Source organism: Perna viridis, chromosome 13 (genome assembly GCF_037379345.1).
Source record: "Perna viridis isolate PV_CMFRI_1.1 ecotype Kerala chromosome 13, ASM3737934v1, whole genome shotgun sequence".
Taxonomy (NCBI): Eukaryota; Metazoa; Mollusca; class Bivalvia; order Mytilida; family Mytilidae; genus Perna; species Perna viridis.
In genome coordinates this window covers 13,697,623-13,724,823 of record NC_142457.1, presented here as the reverse complement: position 1 = coordinate 13,724,823, position 27,201 = coordinate 13,697,623, and the positions used below count along the sequence as shown (strand labels likewise).

The 27,201-nt window shown below is 33.5% G+C and overlaps 1 protein-coding gene across 4 annotated transcripts in view; it reads right to left on the bottom strand.

Moving 5' to 3' along the window:
• Window positions 1–9,958: 9,958 nt before the first annotated feature.
• The window catches only part of LOC148599664 (retinoic acid receptor alpha-like), a 153,676-nt gene continuing 136,433 nt past the window's right edge, over window positions 9,959–27,201 (bottom strand). For 3 of the 4 annotated variants that reach the window (XM_088557180.1, XM_088557181.1, XM_088557183.1), the window contains 8 exons: window positions 25,100–25,237; window positions 22,564–22,736; window positions 20,676–20,832; window positions 16,701–16,918; window positions 16,399–16,569; window positions 15,194–15,398; window positions 13,410–13,568; window positions 9,959–12,729 (listed from right to left, as the gene is read on the bottom strand). In XM_088557180.1, the coding sequence (XP_088413306.1) occupies window positions 12,629–12,729; window positions 13,410–13,568; window positions 15,194–15,398; window positions 16,399–16,569; window positions 16,701–16,918; window positions 20,676–20,832; window positions 22,564–22,736; window positions 25,100–25,237 (1,322 nt within the window). In that variant the 3' untranslated portion in view covers window positions 9,959–12,628. Of the gene's footprint in view, window positions 12,730–13,409; window positions 13,569–15,193; window positions 15,399–16,398; window positions 16,570–16,700; window positions 16,919–20,675; window positions 20,833–22,563; window positions 22,737–25,099; window positions 25,238–27,009; window positions 27,118–27,201 lie in introns of those variants that run through there. The other variant, XM_088557184.1, reaches the window with a different exon arrangement.

The following is a 27,201-nucleotide window of genomic DNA, read 5'->3' as shown; positions in this document are numbered from 1 at the left end:
ATGGTACAATTTCGAAGCTACGCTCGATCAATTATAAGTATGTGGAAATCAGGCGCGTAGCTGCCGTTAGGCAAAAAAGCTTTTGCCTGCACTTAATTTTGCCATTTTTTTTTAGATAAAATACATCCAGGAGAGGCATAAATGAGCTTCGGGGGAGGGGCTTCGCCTCCTGGACCCCCTACCAGGGCTCTGCCCTGGACCTGCCGTAATTTTGCCTACACTTCAATTTGGCCTCAGCTACGCGCCTGCAAATGCGTCTTAAAAGGTCTCTTCCCATAGTAATTTTTAGGTTTTAATTCTCACTCGGCGGGTGTTTCTAGAAAAGCAGAGGACGCTTACCCTACCGGTGCACATGGTCCATTCTCCCAGTTTTTAGTGGAGTCCGAGTTGCTCATTTACTTTTGTTACTTTGTATGTATGATTTTAGTTACTTTATGTTCTTTGTTGTGTATGTCTGTTTTCCATGTCTGGTCTTTGTCTCTGGATTACATTCTTTTGATTACCGCTATAACCTTGATTCCCTTGATTACTCTTGAAAAATACTCAGTTTCTCCTAAAATGATGAGTAATGATTGTTTTTTTTATATTGTTCTTTGTGCTGATATGACCTCTGATTTACCGATTATGACGCAACAGCATGCAACCACCGGTATGTACACGCCGCAATGGAATATGCAGGTTTAGCGTGATGAATTTTATAATTAGGATGTTTTTGGGTGATAATCCACATTTTGGTTGTCTGAATTAATTCTGTGTGTTAAAATGATTGATTAATTGATTTTCTTTATTTCCACCAATAATGATGATTTTATATACACAACACTAATTTACATACAAAAGGGTCACAATTAGTTACAATATACACAAAAATAAACAAACAATTTACATCAAATTAAATCATATATTACAAAAAATAAAAAAATAAAAAAAAATCAAGTACAGGACCGAAATTCAGTGGCCGAAATTGAATCCTTGTTGCTCAAAACAGGTTTGAATTTGAGATACATTTTATAAAAGTGATCTGCCAAGCAGTTCCTGAAGGAAGAACGTTACGGATTGTTGAACTGGCAGCATGTCATTAAGAGAATAGAACATAGTGTTTCTCTCATCAATAAGTTGTTCACAGTTTAGAATCAAATGTTTCACTATGTTCGTAACGATTGCACATGGTACATATTCTTTCTTTAATAGATAGAGATCCTATTTTGACCATGAGTATTGACTAGCAGTTGTTGATTAAGTTGTGGATTCACCGATGCTAGACGAAGTATTTTTCGTTCGCTTAACGTGTTATGAATGCAGTAAAACCTATCAAGTTCCAGTCGATTTTGTATGGACGACTTCCATCGAGTTTCTTCCTAAATGTCTATTGTTTGTTTAATGATTTTTAACCAAAGTAGTTTGTCAGGAATAAAAGTATCATAAAGAAAACACTCCAGGAAACATAACAAGTCGTATTTAATAAGAATTTTTATCATATGATGTGTCATTGATCGAGTTTTCATTACAATATCCAGTAAGAATCTGGCCTAAACGGATACTGAATAATTGTCTGTGTGTTGTGCACAATCTACCAAACAAAAGTAATTTAAACTTGTCAGTTAGTCCTTCAATTTACCACAATCCAATAATGCAGATACACGAATGTGTTTGTGATCTTCTATCAAAGCAAAGAACGAAACGAACAAAGTAACGATCGCCGCGTTTTCTCTAGCATCTGAATTCGGTAAAAGTCAGTTTACCCCAGGTTTAACAACATACATGGCGGCCGGTACCACAGTTCGTTTCCAAATTATGCTATTAATTATTGTTGGCATATCATTCCGATTAAGTCCAATGTTATACAAGGAATGTAAGTTTTTCTTTAATTTCTTACGCGCATTTTCAGTTCTTCAAAAGTTTTTCGATGAGAATCAATTGATGTCCCAGCGCAGGTAACTTTATCTTTCACAGAAACAGTTCCATTTCCAAATTTAAACATATATTCGGAATTCTTCAGTTTATGTGATTTCGAAGGAGTGAAAATCAGGCAGTTGCTTTTACTAGCATTATGCTTACGTCAGCCAGGGTTCATCAAAACAAGGGGAAGTTTATTATTTTATTTAAATAATGTAAATTTAGACCATCCTCCTTTTTCCGGGCTAGGGACCGGCAGGTTTCCCTGACGGGGTTAATGTTCATTTAAAAAAAAGTTATTTTAATAAAGCATGCAGATAAAAGGTAAAACTATATATACACTGTTCCTTAATCACTAATCGTTCTGATAATATCACTATCAAATAAAATATCAATTTTCATTGCATCAACGGCTGAAATTTGCAACTAAGAGTAGGCGCGTAGCTGCCGTTAGGCAAAAAAGCTTTTGACTGCACTTAATTTTGCCAATTTTTTTTTAAGATAAAATACATCCAGGAGAGGCATAAATGATGCTCTAAAACGCTATATCCGCGGAGCTTTGGGGAGTTGTTCGCCCCCTGGACCTGCTGGGGGCCTTAAGCGGACCCCCTGCCGTAATTTTGCCTACACTTCAATTTGGTCTCAGCTACGCACCTGAAGAGTAAGCACAGATTGTTGCCTACTGATTTCTCCGGACATTCTCAATGAGGAAAGCTTCCTTCTCAGCATATTTACTCGTACGAACGGCTGGTGCAATAGTACTTCTCAGCTTCACGCACAGTATGTTGTTGCTTGTTTTTTTGCGTAACCTGGAAGCCGGGATAATATTTTCGTTCCACGAGTTTCTTTCAAATATAGAGTCGCTTATGATATTGAACAGGGAACCAGATTAGTAATTTGCGAAGAGAGTCTATGAATACAAATATTGATGGATGTGAATTGTTTCTTGTAATGGGCATGAAACGCTCCAGGACCGTTGTTTGATGGAACCCATATCCATGTTATAGGCGGAAATATATTAGTCATAATAAATATTTTATATTTGGTTTTTATTCCGGATCCATATATATATATATGTGTGTGTGTGTGTGTGTGTGTGTATACAAACGTATCAGAATGTGACGACTATATTCGCTACACTGCTCCATCGGATCAAATTGATACAGGGAAGATATATAAACGTATAGAAAGGTCTGAAAAATTCCCAACGGTGTTAGAACTGTCAAATTTGCGAAGCAAATTTTTGTCGTTCCCTCCGCGGGACTCGAACTCGTACCGCTGTGACATATATGGCAACACTGCCTGCACAAAGTCCAGGGACCTAGACCAGTCGGCCAGCTATATATATATATTAATATTTCTTATCTTTAATTGATTTATTTCTTACTCATTTTCTTTATTTTATGAATTTTACTTTAGAATTTCATACTTTTTTATAGTTAATTTCCTTATTTGTACAAAGCGCAAACGTTAGTCTTTTTCTGGCGGAAAAGGACTACACGGAAAATGTTTTTTTTTTTGGTGCAATTTAACTACGATTTTTTATCCAATTGGCACACAAGGACGATGCTCAAAAGGGGATATTCTAGGCTATTCCTTGCTCATTTTCTAAAGATTTAACACAATTTTGCCCAAATTTTCCAACAAAAGGGACAGGTTCCAACCTTCAAACCCCTGGATCCGCTTCTGAAAATTTACATTCTATAACAGTCAGTAGCGAGTGGTTCAAATTATTTCTTCACTTGCGACGGAAAAAATAAAATTGTATGACAAAGACAGAGTATAATACATGTACATTGATATTTAGTCGAATTCATAAGACATAAATAAACATTTTCTGCTAAACTTCATTACATCAAAAAGGGTATATTAGTAACAGTATTCTTATAATCAGGGGTGGTGGGTTGTTACGAGACAATGTTCATTTATTGGCAAATTCGTACAAGGTCACATAAATCATTATTCAATCTCCGCCCCGAACTATATCCGCTTCCTGGTCATGATTTCTCTATACAAGTGACTTCAGTAACTGTCTCTGAAATAATCGGGCAGTGCGGGATGAAGCAGGGTGGGGTAAATATCTTATAGTTGCAGTATCGCTATTTGTGCCACAAGTTTCGTGAAACTGATAAAAGGCAAAAGACAAATCTTTCTTCTTGTAAAAATGAATAAGTTCATTGAAATAAGCTTCAAATAAAGAACTCGTGGTGTATCGTGAAATGTAACCCAATTAAAAAGCAAAAACAAGGGCGATCCAGGTACTCGTTAAAGGACGTTTTCGATTCAGAAATTTAAGAAAGGAGAAATTCCAGAAAACCTTTCCTCATTTTTGCCCATATTATGCACAAAATTGATAAAAACTTTACTCCGAAAGAGGTAGATTCCAACATCCAGACACTCTGAATCCACTTCTAAATATTTCGTAAGCTTAATAAGTTTATCCTAAATTGATTAGTACGCAGACAAATGGTCAGTATAATTGTGCGTAACGGTGACAGCCTTTTAACATATAGGGTTTCCGTCAAACTTTGCCTAATTCTTACGCGGTCAATTACTTGGGCGTCGTAAAAAATGTACTTGTACTGATGATATATGTATACTTACTAAGCTGCATTCAGACAAAACATTCAGCATAACTCATCTTTAGTTAGACTATTCTAAGTGACCACAAAACAGTAAACTATTAATTTGACATTAGTCAGGAAAATCTTTCTGTGAATGCAGGGTGTATACACACAATTTAAAAAAAATAAAATGAATTGAGGAAAGAAATCAACATTATTTTTTTTCGTTCATGGAAACTTTTATTTTTCACATTTTAACTACATGCCATAAAACACGATTTTACTATTTTCTATATCTGATCAGAGACATAAATATACAATATGTATTACTGATTCTGATCTGATACTTAAAAAAAATCTTACCTCAGTCCACATATCTTTTTATAGTGTTCGGTTCCTTGATAAATTTATTACATCTTCATCCGACGTGTTTATGTACATTTTTTACTTGAATGCAATCTAAGAATAAATATTTAAACATTTTAAACGTCAAGCCACAACGATGTTTCTTGCTTTCTGCTATTTTCGTCATCATGCATATTTACATGCGACAATAAAAACATGATAGAACTGGCAATATCATGAGCAGGCTCACAAAAAGACATAAAATATCGTATATCCTTAAACTGATACCCCTTTATGCATATCTCACATTGGTTATATTTCTGTGTTCAAATATACACCTACTTCATAACCATTTCGTAAAATTTCCTCAAAAATTAATCTGACTATAATTATTCTAGTATATATATGTACATGTATATCTAGGTTACAGACCACCAATTCAACCAATGAGCATTTGGAACGTACGCAAAAATAGTCCTACGCAGAAATTACCCCTGTTCCTCATAGTGCTGTGAAAAAAGTTCTCATCTTATTTAAAAAATTTAAACAGTTTCTGAAAGGAAAAACATTTCTGTACATTTTATAGGTGCATTTTGCTTCTTGTGATGTGAAGCCTAATCTCCATAATGATTTTTAAATATACCCCTATCTTGTGAAAACACTGGGATTTCCCATGCTATTTATAGACCCTTCACTTCCGGTGACCAGTACTGCACTGCAAGTCTGCTAACCCCACATGCCATTCTGAGGATTGTGAGCTGACATATGTAGAATCATGCTGATATATAGACATCTGCAGGTTAAAGTTAAGGTAAAGTCCAGAGAAGCCATTGAATACTGTGAAATTAGCATAGAAGCCTATGGGAAGTGGAATTAGTGGTTTTTAGCCTCTACACATACCCAACATTACTATAAAGTTTCATTAAAATCTGTCACGCTGTTAAGGAGGAATTGTGCTTACAAGATGTGCGAACAGACCGACCGGGTGATATCTGCACATTGCACAGACTTGCTTAATGTGGGTAAAATATCTAAAAATTGATGGGGCGTGACTAGGCTAGCGGTAAGAGCACATGACTTTAAACCAAACGATCTCACTAAGTGCCAGGGTTTCCAAAAACCAACTGAAACAGTTTTCCAACACGGAATTTTTGTGTGTTATACGTAATTAAATCTACTTGGTATAACACATGGTGGACAAAACGTTTTGTGACAGGTGATTCAGAAATATAGTTTTGAGTTGATAACGATTACACAACTTTGGCCAGAATCATATCGTACGGCCCCTTCTTGTCCCATAATTCCTAAAGTATACAACCTACAAAATCGATCCCAATTTTCCATTTGGGTCAGATTTCAGAAATCTATTCCTTTTATTTAAGTAGCCATTCAGACATCTGTAAAATGCTGGAGTTTTGCCCTTAATACATAAATAGTACCGTGAAGAATCAATCCAAGCCTTCCATCTGTAGTTTGACACCTTTTGATATAATTTCAAAGAAATCCGTTCATGTATGGCCTAGTTATTTTCGAGAATGTGAAGAATACAGTTGAGCACGGCGGGTGTTTCTAGAAAAGCAACAGTCCTTTTCACAAAAAAAAAATCGTAAGTGTAACATTAGTCTTAAGTTATGATGTCATAATAGAATTAAGTATTGTGTACTCTTACGATTTTTTTTTGAAAATTGCTATAGAAGACGCTTACCCCACCGGTGCACCTGGTTCATGCTCCCAGTTTTTAGTGGAGTTCGGTTCCTAATTTACTTTAATTTGTTACTTAGTATACTTTTATTTTATGTTCTTTGTTGTGTTTGTCTGTTTTCCATGTCTGTTTTTTTGTCCTTGGATTACATTCTCCTTGGATTACATTCTCACAAAATGGAGGATGGAAATTCGGGTAAGAATTATTTTCTTTAATAAAGTTAATCGTCTGTTCAAGTTATTCAACGAAATAAATATGACACATAGTCAGTCATTCATCAATGCTTTATATTTGAAACGGGGAGCATATGGGTAAAATGTATGATTAATGAGAAATTACAAGGTAAACATATCGGCGAGATGACCGTAACGAAGATTCTTCTTTTTTCAAGGATGTCCGTAACATGAGAAACAAAAATGTATGTAATAGAAATGAGAAACAGCTATGATAAGAAAACAGACACAAGAGGTAATCATTTGTTTATATAAAATAATATGAGATTAGTAAGTGGTAGAGTTTTTGGTTATTCATCAGATTTATGAGGTAAATATACTAGCTAAACATCTACTGCTTCAAGCTTGTGTAGTCGTATGTAACAGTGTCAGAAGGCATGTTACAAAATATACTAAAACATTGAAATTGCTGACTTTTTACCAAATTTTTCCAAGAAAAAAATATATGTCTGTTGAAGGTTACATTACCGAGCATATTTTTATTTTTTTCTTTTTGCATTAGCTAGCATATTTAATATGGTATTTTTATATTTTTTTTTAATATTTTCTTAGTTGAGCGCTATTAAAGTAAATAAAAGCCCTCCCATAAGTTTCAAAATAAAATAATTTTAAAAAATAAAATGATTTTACCTATCTATCATTTTTTTCGTGCTATAAATACCTTAAACAGACGTGTTTTTCCCTTCGCCTTAAAACAGAATATTACCGAAGGGGCGTAGCTGCCTACACGCAAATACGCAGTTGCGTACTTTCGGAAAAAGTAATAAAAATAAAAACAAACATTTTAAAGATGAAATAAAGGTTATTTATCACATATGCATACCATGAACGTGGTATAGGCTCTGAAAAACTGGCTCCAAAATTGTTAAAATTCAGGAGTTTCCCTCAGGGCCTTGCCTTGCCGGACTCACTGGGGGCCTTGAGCAACCCCCCCCCCACCACCCCAAGACCCCTCGCCGTAATTTTGCGTACAACTAAAACAGGCCTAGCTACGCCCCTGATACCTATGACAATCTCTAAATCGTGAACCATTCACGTGACTAAACCCCCAAATACCTTAGATATATTTGCTTCAGTTAACTGTTTAATTCAGTTAAAACATATATAATTGTTATTTATCCAGCAATGAGGTTATTTGTTAAACGAATAAAGGTAGCGGAGCCTCGCACTTCCTACCCGTTCCGTCGCCTCATCACATATCTTCAATAATTTTCGACTATGTACCTATATTGTATATACACCTTCTCCATTACATGACATAAATCATAACAAAATTATAATACGCATTAATATCTTCAGTTTTATTTTGTATAGACCTATTGTCTACACTCACTGTATTTTATTTTATTAGCTACAGTGTGTATGTATATATCGTCTGTGTTTCCTACTTTTACAGTGGCTGATCCAGGGGGTGCAGGGGGTAAGAACCCCTCCTTTATATTGGAAAATTTGTCATTTTCATGTGTAAAATCGATAAAAAATGGCAAATAACGTCCCCTTTTTCTGAGGAACCTCATCTGGCACCCCTTCTTTTCAAACTGTCTGGATACGCCCCTGTTTTACGTTATAGCCACGTATTTAGTTTTTATATCTTTCAATTGTCTTTCTATGTTGATGTTTCGGTACATTGTTTGCCAACATCTCGTATTTCTGGTATTTCGTATCAAATAAACCCGTTACGGTCATCCCGAACTTCAGTCTCTTGTTCTGTTACGGTCATCTCGTCGATATTTTTACCTTGAATTTTCTCATTATTCATACATTTTAGCCACATGCTTCCCGTTTCAAATATCAAGCACATATATATGAGTGACTCATTATTTGTCATATTTATTTTGTTGAGTAACTTGTTTCGACAACTTTATCGAAGAAAAATATTCTTCCCCGAATTTTTATCCTCCATCCTGGGATGACCGTAACGGCAATTACGGTCATCAGCTTTACTCCAGTGATTCTTTTAAATTTCGCATAAATCTTGATCCCCTTGATTACTCTTTCAAAGAAATCCTTGTTTTGCTTGTTTCGGCCTCTAGTGACCATAACCACCCCCAAGATCAATTCCAACATTCCTTGTATGGTTTGGAACATTGGTGTGAAATGCTATAAAGATCAAGTTACTACAAGAAAGTCAAGGGTCTACAGAGGACGATGACCGTGCAATACCATTTGGGGGGATGGAGTGCGGGTGGTATAAAAAGGGGCGGCTCCGATCTATAAGTTAATGAAGGATATCAATTGAGAACTGTTATCATTTCCCAACAAAAGGTACAAAATGGGACAAAATTTTCTGAAACTTAATTTAACTTCGAAACATTTTTTTTTTCAGAATAATAAAATAAGTTCAATAATTTCTGAATTTACGGCATCCATTTCTTTTCAAGATTTCAACCTCTAAAAAAATAGAATATACAACTGTTTTAGATCATATGTTATATATGTATGATAGACATGTCCTATGCCACAGGCACTTGGGGTGTGGATGGGTCCAGCAACACTCTTGTATTTCATTTCTGATATTTTTAATAAATGAGCTCAGAAACTGACAAAAAATACAATTATTATATAAAATCAGATTAATTACTCGGACAGAAATAACGGTTGTAAAGGAATAAAATCCCATAAGGCAGACACACAAAAAAGGTAAATTCCTTCCCACATGGTACAAAGTAAACCAACCTGTACCAAAACAATCCAGACAGTTCTGAATTATCCTACAGGGTGAGGATAGACAGAGACACTGGTGTACCACAGTATGAAAATACCAATCTAATATGAATAATTCATCCATATAAATTCCAGATCTAAAATTAGTCCACAAAAAGTACCTATAGTTTCACAAATAAAAATAGGAAGCCTACTGTTAAAGTACTTTAATTCGTGGATACAAATTTTTGTGGATTAGGGAAGAAAAACAAGTTGGTGGATCCTTAAATTCATGGTTTTTGAGTAATCAAGGACTGTTAAGTTCTACCATGTGTAAAACAAGGAACTGAAATTGACCTCAATGTCAATTGATAGCATAGATGATAGACGGTCCAACACACTGATCAGGATTTTTTTATGAGCCAACCAGCAAACAGACTATCTCCCATATGCTGCTTGCATAACAGAGAATCAGGGACTACCAACTTTAAGTCATTGGTTCACCCACACTCCAGGAGAAAATGCTGCCCAAAATGAGGCATAGGGTGATAAATAAGTTATAATAAGGTACATCATTTTACAGGATTATATATTTATTTGTCCTTGAGGTAGCTGTAAAGACATAATAAAGATATATACACAACCCTAAGACATAAATAATTGGTAGTGGCTACTGGTACACAATGAATAAGTGGCTTCAGGTACACATTGAAATTAAGTTACACACACTGTTCTAATGATAGTGTCTTACTTAGAAACCTGAAAGCAGAAATGAAAACGTTTTTGAAAAAGGGGATTCCAGGCTGTTATTTGCTCATTTCCGACAAAATTTTGAATAAAACTTAAAAATGTTTCTCACAAACCCCAGTATGCCCATTCCATGTATCTACCACTGAGGCAAGTTTTATAATGTAAGCAAACTACTAAGGCCAAAAGAAATAAAAGTCTTGTTTCCCGCCACAACCAAGAAAATATAGGGTTGTCAATTGAAATGTAAATTTAACATTTTATTCATAGGTTTATTCAATGGTTTTGAAATTAGAATTAAGCATAATTTTAAGTGTTCACAATATACTCAAATGAATTTGAGTACAATGACTAATCCAGGGCTTGGACCCCCCCCTTTTATAAGAAGTTTAATTGTTTCATTCAAAATTTGGGCAAAAAATGAGCAAAAAAGCCCTGGAATACCAACATATATACATATTACTGTGAGCTCTTTTCACTGATGGTGATAACATTTCACAACCAGAGTACATGTAATCACATGTGTAAAGGTAACATTTCAGATTATCTAAGAAATGAATGTTTTCTACCCTATCAGTGCACCTGGTCCATGCTCCCAGTTTTTAGTGGAGTCCGAGTTGCTCATTTGCTTTTATTACTTTGTATGTATGATTTTAGTTAATTTATGTTCTTTGTTGTGTATGTCTGTTTTCCAAGTCTGGTCTGTGTGCCTGGATTACATTCTTTTGATTACCGCTAAAACCTTGGTTCCCTTGATTATTCTTTTTAAAACTGATCTAAGAAATGCAATGTTACCAATATCTTAAACTGTAACAATAGCCACTACCATGAAAAATATTTAAACCATTTAGGAGAAAATCTCCAATATAAGAGAGAGTATTTAAAAATCATTGATGACTAAGACACTAACAAATGTAACATATAAAATACTGTTGTATAACATAGTATAAGGCCAAGGATTTTTTGTTGGTTCTCAGCCCATCTCTCAGTTTCATCTTTTTAAAGAAATGCATCATTTGCCATTTTTACTGTCATGCCAATTAAATAAATTCACTTCCTTCATAAAAACTGTTAAGCTATAAACTATATGTATATCAAAAGCATTCTCATCCATTTTCAGGGGAATTAAAAAGTTTAAAAAATGTCTCCCTCCCTCACTGATTTTAATGAAAAACGGTCTGAGAACCTAAAAATAATTTAAAAAAATGAAAGTCTTTAGTACCACACAGTTGCCACCATTTGACTGTCGGACTTAACTTCCTGTTTAAATTAGTTTATGGATAATCTGATTAGGAATTTAATTGATATTTCTGAATAAAACATAAAAAGTCTCTGAGCAATTTAAAAATGAGGTAGAATTTAGAACAAAAAATGAAGTAATAACCACTAATACAATGAATAAAGAAGACAGGAATAAAAAATTAAAATCTAAATGTTTGAAAACATTTTTTCCTGATAAAAGATATGGATCATGGTGATAAATTCCGCAACTTTGCACGAGTCCAAATTTACTTTCCTGCGGGCAATTTCACAAATAATCTTATGAGTACAATTAGTAATGATGTCATAATATTATGATCTATTATGATGTCATAACTTACAACAAATTTTACTGCTAAGATTTTTTGTGAAAATGACTGCTGGAATTTTCAAGTTTAAAATCAACGGTCCACCTGAATAAACTAAAAAATCTTTCATAAAGTGTAAATAAATCGAGTTGGAAGTTGCCAGCCCTGTGTAAAGACATTTTAAAGGTCTTAAGCATCAGTATTAGAAATTAAGATTCCCAGACCTTGGACTTCTGCAAATTTGAACTCCTGTCTTTAAATTAATTCTCTAGACAATGAACTGATCAAAAGACCACAGGTATCTTAACTTAATTTAAAAAAAAATACACTAGGCACTCAGAATTCACTCTTACTTTTCAGAGTGGAATGTCCAGGACTTTCCCCCAAATTTTAATCAATAGTCCACTTGATGAAAATAAGAAGTCCTTTTGAAGTGTCAACTGAAATGGTTGATAGTCCAAAACCAAGCTAAATGAAATTACTAATTCAGCTTGTACACTTGCATAATATGTACCAGGGAATTACACTTTAGAAGAACAAAATGTTGCCTAAAAGTAGACCATACCCTCTACACTGTGTATCAGATCTGCCATGATTTATGGAAAGGAAAGTGAACTGAAATATTTGTACTGTTTATATTATGAAGAATTACAGTAATTTCCTCAGAAAAGTAAGTACTTTTTTCAGCTTCAAAATGTCTATGTGAGTACTCTTTTGCACTTTCATTCTACCAACTTGCACAGGTCATACTTAATATTACACAGCATCCATTCTCCCATCCACCTCAGGGAAATAACTCCAATATCAAAGGGAGATTACTCCACCAGCTAAATAACTGCACTCTCATTTCTATAAATATTCCTCACCAGTTTCAAAAGGTGATGCATGAACTGGAAGATGACTAACAGATAAGCAGAATGTTTTGATTTTTCATGGAATACACACATTTTCAGTCCTGTCTAACATTTCTATAATTAGTGGAGGTAGTTCATCAGGCATTTCAAGTCTTAAATGTAGCACTCTTTCAGCACCTGTAAAGAAAAAAAATATTAAAAATCATCAAGTGTTTCACTGTTTTAGCTCAAGCCACAAAATAAATCTTGTGAAAACCATTCCATTTTTTTTCTGTTCATGGCAGGGCAAGAGAACTGTCACATTTAAAATGGGGTTGCTTTTTTGTGGTTATTTCTTTATTATTCATATAGTTGGCTACGCTATGTCACAACTTCTAAAATCATTTTTATTTGTACCTCATACCACTGTACCCATGTCCTCTTTAAAAATATTTCTTGTCCAAATTGTTCAAACACTTTTCTACTTCTATTTAAGTTTTCTCCCTTTCTTCTTTTTATCATTTTATTTGCTTTTTCATTTATATATGGTTCCCTTTTTATCTTTTGAATTAAGCTCATTTTTCACTTGTTAATCATTCACATCTTAATTCTAGCTGTTCTAAAAGGAGCCAGAATCAGCATCACATTTATCACTATTCAAACAAACTCAAGCCAAAAAATCCATCTTGTGAATATCATTATAAATAATGACAAAAAAAAAAATCACTTCTTTAGCACAACCTTTCAATATAAGGCTTGGGTTTCATAAAAATTCTCATATCTTCCAATTCAAGTAATTTGAGTGGTCAAAATTTAAGTTAAGGTAAATAGATTGTTTATGAAACCGGGTCCAGAGAGTATCATTAATTTAGCCTTACCTTTCACACTTATAGACCTGAGATCAGTGAGTTTCATTATGATTTTAGCAAATGTAAACGGTGCTTCTTTCCGTCTCGTCCGGATATAATGTTTCAATGCTTCCAATAAAGGTTCCTGTAAGCGTTCAATTTTTGATGGATCTTCTAAACCTGAGCGATCTGTAACAAATACAATAAAGATAAACATTAATGGTTAAATACTTTGTAGGGACAATGTTACTGACATTATAAGAATTAGATATATGTGAAGCAAATTTTTGGTTGTTCCATCCGCGTGACTCGAACTCGTACCGCTGTGACATCTATGGCAAAACCGCCTGCACTAAGTCCAGCGCCCTAGACCAATGGGTCAGCTAGGCTATATAAAAATATAGCTTTCGCTGGCCGGGTCATTCCTCCTCGTAGGATTAATCTTGGGCTGTAACTTAGTACACGATGTATGATAGTACAGGACAGTTCATCTAGGTGTTATTATGTAGGATAGAGGATTAAATAAATGATGCATGTCACAACAAATCAATATTATATAACGTCTCAGAATGTGATGACTCTATTCGCTACAATGCTCCATTGGATCAAATTGATACAGGGAAGATAACATTAACTTGTAGAAGGGTCTGAAATATATATATATATATGTATAATAAATAAACTTCTAAATATGTTTAAGATCACCAGAAGATGGTAAAATTTGAATTGAATATTTTGGATAACTGATATCCTTCTTCAGCATAAAACTCATAAAACTTTATGAGCATAAAACTTACAATGTTCAAGATCAAAGCAGATTCAGAAGCTGTAGAGACCCCCTTTGTTATTTTCATTCAGGCTTCTTATCATTTGCTTATGTGTACCTTTGATAAAGGTAATATCACTCACAGCATACACGATTCAGCTTCTGAATCTGTATTGATCTTGAACTAGGTGAGTTTTATGCTCATGAATTTTACCATCTTCTGGTGATGTTAAACATATTAAGATGTTTATTTAATTTATTGTTATGTTTCGCATCATTTTTAACGATCCATCACCCCGTAAGAGTGATTGTTGTAACTTTTATTTAGATGATTAATTATATATATAATTTTGGAATGAAGGTATCTTCACAGATCTCTGGGCAGACCAGAAGATCCCACCTGAAGATAATATGCAAGAGAAGTCCAATTTAATATGTCAACATTTCAAGTATTTTGAATGACAGACATATTCCTGCTCTTTCACAGAAAATTTACTACTCATCCAGACAAACTACTGCTTATTCATAGACAAACTACAGCTTGTTCCAAGACAAACTACTGCTTATTCATAGACAAACTACAGCTTGTTCCAAGACAAACTACTGCTTATTCATAGACAAATTACAGCTTGTTCCAAGACAAACTACTGCTCATTCATAGACAAACTACTGCTTATTCATAGACAAACTACAGCTTGTTGCAAGACAAACTACTGCTTATTCATAGACAAACTACAGCTTGTTCCAAGACAAACTACTGCTAGTACATGGACAAATTACAGCTTGTTCCAAGACAAACTACTGCTAGTACATGGACAAATTACAGCTTGTTCCAAGACAAACTACTGCTAGTACATGGACAAATTACTGCTAGTACATGGACAAACTACTGCTAGTACATGGACAAACTACTGCCAGTACATGGACAAACTACAGCTTGTTCCAAGACAAACTACTGCTAGTACATGGACAAATTACTGCTAGTACATGGACAAATTACAGCTTGTTCCAAGACAAACTACTGCTAGTACATGGACAAATTACTTACCATTGCTAACTAAACAGACCGCTGATAGAGCTGCATATTCTAAATCATCTACTTCCATAGATTTTAATGAGGATGCAAATGAAAATATAGTATCCGTTAGTGAGCCAAATCCACCATTTTGTAATTGTTGGCGATTCAATGTAAGACCACCGGCAAAACACATAACGTCTTTTTCCACATTGTATCTAGAACTTAGCCTCAATATCTGAAAAAAAAAACTCGAGAAATTTAAAAACTAATGGCAGTGAAGTTAGTGTAAATTAGATAATAAGTAATGGTGCCACAATGATGTTTTATGTGTTGTCATAATATGATCAATTTACATTTACAGCTTATTGTGAAATCAACCACTTGTGAAATGAATGGTATGGAACTCAACTCTAGGTTGTAACTATGGTATAGAAAGGGTCCATGAATGCTTTTTTGATTGAAGCTGAGAATTTCAATCACAATTAATTCATATTGTGTTGAAAATTTCAGTGCAATAATTTTTGTTGAATATTTGATATTCGACATAAATTTCATAATTGAAGTATTATCCCTATTCCACTCCATCTTCTAAAAGTACTTAATTTTTTAATATTCATTATCGCAAATTTGCAATAATACAGATGAATGCAACAGTTGCAGCATTCATAATATTGCAAAACTTTCCCTACAGCAATTTTATCAAGAACAATCAATAAGGTAATATTTGAATATCCACGTTTTATGCCCTTTCACAAAACAAGTCCTGAATTTTCCAAAGCTGCAATGCTATCCCTAATGCTCTTCATCAGGCAGTAATCATTGCAATAATGATCAGACTAATTGCTAAGTTTGTATCCCCTTCACAGAGTAATACTGATTGTTGTATAGCAATATAATTTCCTAAAAAAAAGCAATGCAATGTCAGTGTGCAATAAATTTCCATATAGCACTAATGCAAATATATAACTAAAATCTGTGATGTTATCTGTGATAAAAAATGTTCATTTTAATTAGGACTAAATTATATTGCTATACAATCAAAGAATTATTGCATGAATAGTGGGGAACAATACCTGTCGTAGAATGTACATTGCATTCGTAAACTTGTGCAATATAAAATTCTACTCCAGTTAACACTCCCCAGAATTTATACAATAAATAACACTATATTACTGCAATACTGTTTCTAGTGCACTTCATCAAACAATCATTATTGCAATAATGATCATACATACCATTATTTCTAAACAAGCTGCCTTTAACAGGGTAATTTGATCAGAGGTAGATAGTGTTGTGAAGCCCGGTACTTTTTTGGCAAACTCAACAATTTTTATTATTCCTTTTGAAGAAAGTTCTGTCACTTTTTCCCATAACATTATCTTCTCCACCTTGGCCTTTTCAACGTCCTGTATAATGAAAGAGAATATATATTATGATGAAGGTAGAGGGAAACAAAATACAACTGTTGTTATTCAAAACAAAAACAAATCTTAGAAAAATTGATTCTTAAAAATGTTTTTAAGCCTTAAATATATACTTCAGAGTTAGCTGCTTTGTCGTCCTTCTCTGAGTCTGTCCCATTAGGTTTGATCTCTGGAACTCTTGCTTCGGGTATAACCTCGTCCTTACGGAATGTGTCATTGTGTGCTTCAAGTAACTCGTCTAACATCTGTTGTTCTTCCTCAGTTAGTTCTTCTGACTGAACCGTGTCCTCAGGTCGCTTCACTTTCTTCTTGTTCCGATCATTTCTTACCGCTGAAACAATAATACAACGTACAAGTATATACAAAGTGTTTTTAAAGAAAAAAATCAAAATAGGAAAATATATTATTGGGTTTAATTACTACTTAAACAGGAATGATTACATTTCATAGCTTCATAAAAAATCTTAAGTTGAAAATGTCCTCAAATCCTTGAGTTTTCCTCAAAATATCCAATTTCAAACAATTTGAGGTAAATCTCAAATTTTAATTTTTTATGAAACCTGGCACAGGGGAGGCAATTCGGTCAATTCCAAGGTTAAGAGTTCATTTAGATTATAGGTATAAATTTAAATTTTTATTGTACTAACTGTTTTTACTTGATTATTATTATTTTTTTTCTAAATACTGTCAGGAATTCTTTTAACAAACTGTGGTTTAACTATATGTAAAAAACAAGAACTACAAGTCTGGACCCTGGTTTCATAAAACACCAAATTGAGACTTTCCTCAAATCCTTCCCAATCAAATTGCTTAAAATTGAAGATTTGGGAAAAACTCAAAAAATACATTGTATTAGAAACGAGACCCTGTTCTGGAAAGAGACTTCCACTAGAATCACATCCTACCACATGGGGCACTCAACTGGAGACAATTTCTGCCTTGGTCTTCAGAATTGTTGTTATTTTACATCTATCATCAACTTTCTCATTTTTATTTTAGATACTGTTGCATATCCCTTTATATATGTGTATTTGCATAAGCATAGATCCAGAAACTGTGAAAAGTGGGTATTGGAAGAAAAAAAGGAGGGGAGGATACAGACTAAAAACATAGTCACATCTAAGTAAGGAGACCCTGGCCCCTCCCCTTCATCAGTCGCGAAAATGAAACTAGCACATTTGTGTGTGTTTATGTGTGCATTAAAAAGTGTTTATCAATGATTGTTTTCTTTTTTTTTTTTTTTTTTTGGGGGGGGGGAGGGGGTAGGGGCAACTAGTGGGCTCTCCTTTAGGTAATCTTGATCTGCTACTGATTGATGAAAATATTTTTGCCCAATGCATGAATTTAACCATAAAAGAGGATGGTGGTCCTAACTGCTTAAACACCTCCTAGATCTGCCAATAACATCTTATTCTACGATCAATTCAAGGAGTTGATATTGATCAGTTGTGAGGCACATTTATTTATTAAGTGTGAGCCTTTGTAAGAATCAGGCAAAATGGGAAAAATAAGACATTTCAAAAACCCACCTATCTGATACTGTAAGTTCAATCAATGACGATTTCTCTATTTGAGAAGATCACTATTGGATCTCTGATCACTGGATTTGTTCACAAATTAATGAATAGAATGCAAGAAATATGAAGTTTTGATAGTTATCTGCCCTTGAAATGTTAATTTTCAGTGCATTTAAATGAAATTATCTCAATCAACTGAAATGTTACAGAAATTCTTGTCTTTTTTCTTTGGTTCTAACAGTGCAAATAACCAAAGTAACACTCTTTCAAAATAGTTGGTTTTTTTTTCATACCATGTTTAAACCCCTACCCACTCTCTAAAAGAGACTGACACTTAAGAAGGTAGACCTAGGGTAAGGGACACAACTTTTACAAATCATTGGAATGTTTGAATTCACCTTTTTACATCAATCTCATGTAAGCATCAATAGTAACCTGGACTGATTTCATGCTGATCCAAAGGAAAGCTTGAAAGGCTTTATTGAAATTGAATATGATACAAACATATCACTGATTTCAAGAGTAATGTTCCTTACCCTAGGTCTACCTTCTTAAGCATCGGTAATATTATGATAAAATCCCATAAAACATACCATAATGGTATTACCCTTTTCGCTAATTCTATCAATTCAAATTAGGCAAAAGAATTAGTATCCTTGTATCCTGCTACCAGCAAGAAGAAAATAGGGTAGATACATGTAGGTAGGGAAATTATTTTATTTTTCAAAAACAATTAATATTGATTTAATGGGGAAACAATCTAGTATACACTTTAAAAGTGCTTGAGCCAAATGGTCATAAAAGGTTTAGGGTAGACACAAATAACTAGGATAGCAGGAACAGAGATATTATTTTCTTTGGCCTAACATGAGTAACTAGAAACTATGTTACAACATTAAGCAAAAAATAAGAAAAAAAAACATACATGTACAAGAGTGCAAGGTGAAAAATTGCAAATTGTGAAAAAAAAAAACAAACCCAAAAACAATACTTTATAACCTGGTGCCACAAAGGTTAAAAAGTTCTTAAGTCAGAGAATATTCTTGAACTTCCAATCAAAGTATTCCAACAAGACGACATCACAAATAGTAAAGGAATTTTTCAGACTTAAGTAATCTTTAAAGTTTTGTGGCACAGGGGCCTGTAATCTTGAACTTTGTGATTTTCCATATATTATAAATGGAGAACCTCAATTAACATTGTCTAACGAGCAGTAAAATTCTAAATTACTAATATGACGAATCACAGTATAAATATCATTGAGATTGTGTGACAACTTTGACCCTTTAAATGCTGGTAGGACTTACATGAATGTGTCCATTGGTGCTGGCTGTGGGAAGGACACGTAAGTCCAGAATTATACCAATTTTAATGTAAATGTTTTTTTTCCTTATGAAAATAAATACTGAGAAAGTCCAAATTGTTTCAACATTGTTTTTCCCAAATGTAAACAATCACATAGCAATGCAAGATGTGTTTACAATGTTTTCAAGTTTCTTTTTTTACACTATCAATTAAATGCCTTGTAGGATGTTACATTCATGGCCAAAGGCTTAATGTCACAGGAGATGAAATGGTGTATTATTGCATTCCCACTTTTGTATATTAATCAATTGATATTCAACAAAATATATGAGACAAAAAAATTGAGAATTTTGTAGTACTTCCAATTCAGTTACAGTTGATATCACAATTGGTTACTGAACTTGGCAGGAATTGCAAGTAAAATATTTTTTTTTTAAATGTCTACTTGAAGGAACTTACATTCATTTGAACTATCTGAACTCCAATAATCACTATAGGACCTTTTTGTTGAAGAACATGGTTCCATTGTATATGAATTCTTATGTCAGACTCAGCTGACTTATGATTGTGCACATGTTATGATGATGTCATTGAATTTGGAAAGCTGTGCTAAAATGTGGCATTCAAAATTGCGCCAATTTTTATAAATGTAAGCAAAGAATGAAAATTATTTTTATCATTTTTGAAAAACTTTAAATTAATGATACATTATGAAAAATAAACACAAATAAAGCATACATTAAACTGACTAAAGTGCAATTAAAAAAAAAGACTATAAAAAGTAAAAGCAAAATAAAGTGGTATGTGGTCACTCCAAATTTAATTTCATAGCTTACCTGACTTTTTCCTTTTGCATCAAATTAATCCTTAATTTTAAAATTAAATGAAATACGCAAAACAGGTTTCAAAAAAAATATCATATATTGGAGTGGCCTCAGCTGTTCCAAAATGTGTTCATCAGGATTTCATGAAGTATCAAGTTTATAGATCAGAGCAACATTTCTTATTTATGTCTATGAAAAATAAGAAAAACAATTCTTAAAATTTCAGATATCAAAGAACATTTTCAGATTGAATTAGATAAATTGTGCATGGGCCCCTCCTATGCATATCACAAAACCTCAACATAATAAGGTGCTATTACAAATTTATCCTATCCAAAATTGTACAACCTCAATGAGATCATTTCTTATCAATATTCATGACATAATGATGAACAATTTCAAGAACAGCTCTAAGTTACCATGGTTACATGAAAGTATTCACCTCTTGCTTCCATACCTTCTTTCGACATTCCCGCAGCAAAACATTTTTGGAGTCTGCAATACTGACATCTATTCCGTGTGACTTTATTTATGACACAATTTTTATCTTTGTGACAAGTATATTGCATATTTTTCTGAACACTTCTGCGGAAAAAACCCTGAAAGTACAAAAACAATATTCATTACACTTAAACTGACTGCCTTGATAATATAAACTGGAATAAACTTTAAAATCCCTTAAAACTACAGAATCCATGTACAACTACACACAAATGTTTCTAGAGGCAAATTTCATGTATGCATGCAATATAACACAGCTAAAAGGGAAACGTTTCCAAGACAAGAAATTGAAACCTTCTAAATGTACTACAAAATGAATTCATACCAAAGGTTTACGTACATCTCAATCTGTCATTTCATGGTTATTCCAATCTAATTAGCAAATTTCTTTTTCGTGTATTATGATTGGTTGTTAACCTTCAATGGCCTTAGCAATGAAAGCTTTTATAACTGTGTACATTTTGATTCCATGTACACATTGTAAACAAACATGGTTTAAAAAAAAAAAGTGATTAAAGCGTAAAACAGTATTGTCTATAAATGTAACTTATTCCATTTATTTTCGACACTTTGTTTGACAGTTTGTGAGTTAATGGTCCGATTTAACACATTGATACATTTGGGAAAAAAAAGTGTTTAATCCTATAATGATTGAAAAATAAAAAAATTATAAATAATAAGAAAGTAAAACCTACATTCAAAAAGACAATGAGATCCATTATAAGGTAATTTGAAAATAACAGAAAACATGAAGAACCAGTAGTCCAAATAAAACCAAAAACACTACCAATGTCCAAGTTAGCCAATACACATTACAAAGTTTATTTCAGTACAAGTTTAAGAAACTCATTCATTCTGATGACCAGCTATAATCAGACAAGAAATATTTATACAATGTTTGCCTTACAGGCATGACAAGTCTAGACTCAAGTTTAAAAAAAATCAGTCAAATTTTTAGTCAAATTCGAATTTGAACTTCGCATTTGCATATAACTTGTTCAAGAAAGTATGTGTACAATTTATGTCCTGGACTTTTGAAGTTTTAAATCAATGGACCACTCAGTGGAACCAATTGTCATCAATATAATGTAAATGTTAAGGGTTGAAGGTCCAGGATATGGTACCTGGAAATGAAATTTCAAAGGTCAACTCTAGGACCTGGAACCACTACTTTAAACCCCTGTAGACATGAAGAACAAGCTGTCCATACCTTTAAGGACTGGAAGTCTTTTACAACATGTTTACATGATCAGGTAATGTACAATGATGTTAAAGAGAGTTCAAACCAACTCCAATGTAGCCATTACTGAACCAGGGTCAATATCTCATTGTACATTCAACTCTGTTAGTATAGATCTATGTAAAAACCAGACAGACTTTATAATCACAGGTTCAAATTAGTGCTGGTCATGTGGTCCGAATCTCTAACTTCTGATACAGGACCTTTGAAATTTCATTTATCTGGATCCTAGACCTACATGTACCATACTTAACATTTACTTTCATTGAGGGCCTTCCACTTTCTTCTGATGGACCTGACATTTAGAATGCAAAAATTCCAGGGCACAGTTAACATTTACTTTCATTGAGGGCCTTTCATTTACTTCTGATGGACCAGTCATTTAGGATGCAAGAATTCCAGGGCCTTTCACTACTGAAAGTACATTTGAACCCCTTATATTATCTATGATACATTTGTACAACAGATTTATTGATGAACTTAATTCAATATACAGTTTTTTTTATGCAGAAATTTAATTTTAGCTATTTTGTATATCATATAAAGTTTCTAGGAAAAATATTTGAGGTCTTCCTTGTAAAATACAGACCTTGCAACCCTCACAAGAGCTGACACCATAGTGATACCCTGAAGATTTATCGCTGCACACTACACATGGTTTGTAGATTCTAGGTGGTGGAGGTGGTGATGGTGACATACTGGGGTCAGACATTGCCGCTGGACTCTGCATTTCATAAAGTCCCTGAGTATCATACATTGAACCTATAACAAAAAAATATATATGTTTAGTTAATGAGGCAATTTCCATTAAAAAAAAATTAATAATATAATACTAGGGTTTCAAAAAGCAATGGTGTGCATTCCTTTCATTTTTAATCTAATAATTTCAAAAGTACACATCCTTTGACACACGTAGAGACAGTTCACAAAGCCTAAAGCTAGAAAGGTATATGTTCTTCTGACAATTAAACATTTCATTCATTCTAATGGGATACACCTTACACAATTTGAACATTACATCAAATCAGCTGACTTCAAGTGTTACAAATAATGATTTTGTTTCATATTTCCTTCCTTAGTACTCTAATTATTCCAATTTTCCAACCCCAAGGAAAAATGAACAACCATAAATCAAGAATTATAGTATAAATTTGTAGTATACATATTTTTTCCTCAGCAAGTGATCTTAATTTTTTCAATTTTTTTCTTGATTTGTTACAAGTACATGTAATTGTGTCTTACATTTTTAACTGTACATGTATATGTGTGTTATTTAAATTTCTTTTATATCTGCATGTACTTGCACATTGGTGTACATGTATGTCTTAATTTAAACCTCATAAAAGTACATGTATTAAAAGTGATTGTTATTCCAAGTTACAGCTGCATTGTGCATGTACAGGTAAATGTATGGTTTTAAATAAAAAACCTCAATACTGTCAGCTGTTGATGTACATGTATGTGATTGTTTCTTCAATATTTATTAGCTACATGTATGTTTTTTTTTCATATTAACAGTACACACACGGGTGTGTGATTCCCCTTACTATATTGTTTACATGTACATATTGAACATGTAAAATGTACATGCATGTCTCTACCTATACATGTACAATATAGAAAATCTCATAAAAGCTGTTGAGAAGTTGAGTTTGACTTCTCACTTTCCAATTATCAAACACTAGTTTCAAAATCAAAGACTGAAGTCTTCAAAGTCATTAATTGTCAAATATTCAGTCACTGATTTTACCATACTTTAAACATCTGACATGGTACAAATGCGATATGCTCTAAAATTGTGGGACTTCCGCAAAAAAATTGGTTCCCTAGATATTATTGCATACTCTTTCGAAACTGTTATGACCCGAATGGCTATATATAGATATCAGTGTACTGATAATATATGTGACCTTTATATAATCAATTGTAACGAACACCTGTGTTTGAATCGGAAACTGGATAATATTACATTAATTCAATGCTAACCGATCATTTCATCTTTTATTGTAAATTTCATGCTCTAATACAAGCAAAAACCATGCATAGACATATGTATGATATGTTTTGAAAAAGGTACGTTGTAGCGACCCAAAGCTTTTGATATCGACAGGGAACCAGTTTTTGTGCCAGATTAAGCAGCTGGCTATGAATATTCATAAATATCGGGGCGTGCTAATGCATATGATCTAAATAGTCTTGTAACTAGCCTCAGTGCCTGAATCGGAAACTGGGTAATGTTCTAAGCCAACTGATCATTTCATGTAAACTTCCCATTCTCATTCAAGCAAGAAACATGCGTAGAACATGCGTGTATGATATTTAAGAGGTACATTATTATCTCGTATGAAGCTAGAACTATAATGCTGTGGCAGTGAACACGGTGAAGATCTGCTGGATTATGCAGCATATAACTACACATTAATGCAAATCATATGCGAATATTAAATACAGAAATTACGAGTCGCTAACACTATCAGCGACTTAAAAAGGGAAAATTTCATGAAAAACAAAATCAACCGAATATACTGATGATGAAAGTAGATAATGTTTCAAAGCATTTATGTACATGTACACGTATGTAAACAAGCTACACTTCTGTCAACACAAATTTTAATTTCTCCACTCTTCACAGTGGAGATATTTTGAGTGGAGTCAAAGTGTATCTAGACTCCACAGTGGAGTCACCATTTCAAAAATTGTTTGTAATTAACTTCTCCTGTCTAAATACCAAGATATATTTAATGGTTCTAGCAGTTTAATAACATTTTTGTAAAGACAGAATTTTTGTTTTTGTTTTTTTATTGAAATGGAGCAATTTTATCCTGGTTTCTACTTTGGTGGAATCACAGTGGAAGACATGAAGGACTCCACTGTGAAGAATGGAGAAATCCAAATTTTGGTTTAGGGTAGTGTATGTGCTACTTGGTCCAATTACCAAGGATGTTTTTTATTGTTTTTAATTTTAATGAAAAGGATATTATCAAAATTTTAAAATTCTGTACATTTTATGTACAACAACGTACATATGTACATGTGTACGTTTTTTTATGAGGATGATGGTGCCAGATTTAAATCTAAATAGAGGTCAACCATGAACACACTTTACAAGTACACTGTATACTCACTTTTAAGTTGCTGGTTGCTAGGCAACATGTAACCAGACTTTTGAGCAAACAGGAAATGTTCATAGGCAGGGTGATTTCCCCCATAGTTACCATTCTGAGGCTCTATGTTGTAGTGAGGTTGGTCATTGCTTATCGGTGCTACAAAAAAGGAAAATATTAATTCATAAAGAAAAATTAAAAAGTAAATAGAATGATAAGTATAACAAACAGGATACATGTATGTGATGTGGAAACAAGACTTTCAAAGGAGTCACAACCTGTGAAACTGTAAAAATCTTTCCACAAAGGCACATGTAGGAATGGTTTTGAATCATAATATGTAGAGCAATACAGTCCACGTCAATCACATTTTTAGTTTCATGGATTGGTTCAAGTACTGTACCTGTCCAACTACAATGTATTTCCATATGTTCATCAAGTTGTTTACAGGATCAATCATAAATTATGACCCAATGAAAGATTATGTCCATACACTAAAATCAATAATGTGTCAAGAAGAATAGACATTTGAAAGGACTAAATTAGGAGGAGCATTCCTATTCCATCATAACAGGACTACTACAAATTCAATGGTCATTTCTGCAAGTAATTATGTGAGCTGTGTGACTCTTTGATTCAATTTTAATGGGGCTTTTCTCAATGGGCCCAAACAGAGTTAATTTTAACAAATGGTACATGAATGATAAAGTATTTAAAAGAAAATTCTAATACCGGTACATGTATGAAGTCCTTTAAATATCATAAGATATACAATGTACATTTTTGTACATGTAATACCAATATACATGTATACATTTGTATGTAAAAAATATATCTACTTTTGAGAAGATGCAAAAATAGCCTTCTTTTTGTCATATTAGAATAGTGATATGTTATTTGACCTTTGTATCAGTATTTTAAACCTCATTAACGCTCAGTATAAAATAATAGAATATCAAGACCCATGTGATATTGACAACATGTTACATACATACATGTATGTACACACGTACAAATGTGTCAACTTCACTGACGTTAATGATTCAACAGTTGACCAATGTTGTATAGAAAGAGGGAAAAAAATAATTAGTGAAAATTCTGTCAGATAGAAAAAAGGGGAGGGGCACCCCGAGGCCTTTATAGGGTCCTGGCCTCACATACCAGTGCTTTCCGGTCCAGAAGCCCATATAGGGTACTGGCCTCACAAACAATGTACCAATGTTTTCCAGTCCAGAAGCCCATATAGAGTCCTAGCCTTACATACCAGTGCTTTCGGGTCCAGAGGCCCATATTGGATCCAGACCTCACAAACATGTACCTGTGCTTTCGGGTAAAAAAATAATGATGCATGCTTTTTAAAAATTTTGTTTTACTAAACTGATTATAGTGTACAAATAGTTCATAGTTTTATGATCAAATTTAGCATGAGAGGAATGTATATGCAGTCTTTACCACTTCCCATGTTTCTAGATGAGTGTGAAGGACAAATCCTCACAAGTTCACATGGTCACATGGGGAGACTAACAAGCCCTACTGCACTACATAATAAATAAACCCTTGTGTTGGCACTTATGGAAAAGAGGATAACTCTTTTTTTGTCCGAATATTTGTTACAAATTATGACAATTAACGACATTGATTTTCAAATCTCCTGTATTCCGGTACTGGCGGTAGATCAACATGTCACTCCAAATTGGTGATTAAATCAGAAAATGGTGTGTTCAAAGTGTTTATCACGCATTTGAATAAAAAAACCCAGATAAATTAACAAGATCTACATGCCGACTGGACAACATATAGACGTTATTCTGGGAATGTCATTGTGACCCTAAAATGATTTTGTCATTTCTCCAATTACACTGTCATATATTCGATTCCATGCGATTTAAACGATGTTGTTATTAAAATACATGCTTGCAGCCTATCCTTACAATTCTCTTTTGACTTCTCCGCTTCATTTTCCATGGTTTTAAACCGACAAATTTATCTCCATTCACCAGAATCCATTGTTTATCACGGAAATGAGGAAAGGGTCATAACTCTAGCAGAATATAATTAACTACTATCAAAGTGCTGCACATACTGATGGCGATTTTTTTGTTTTATTGTACGAGTCAAAGTTT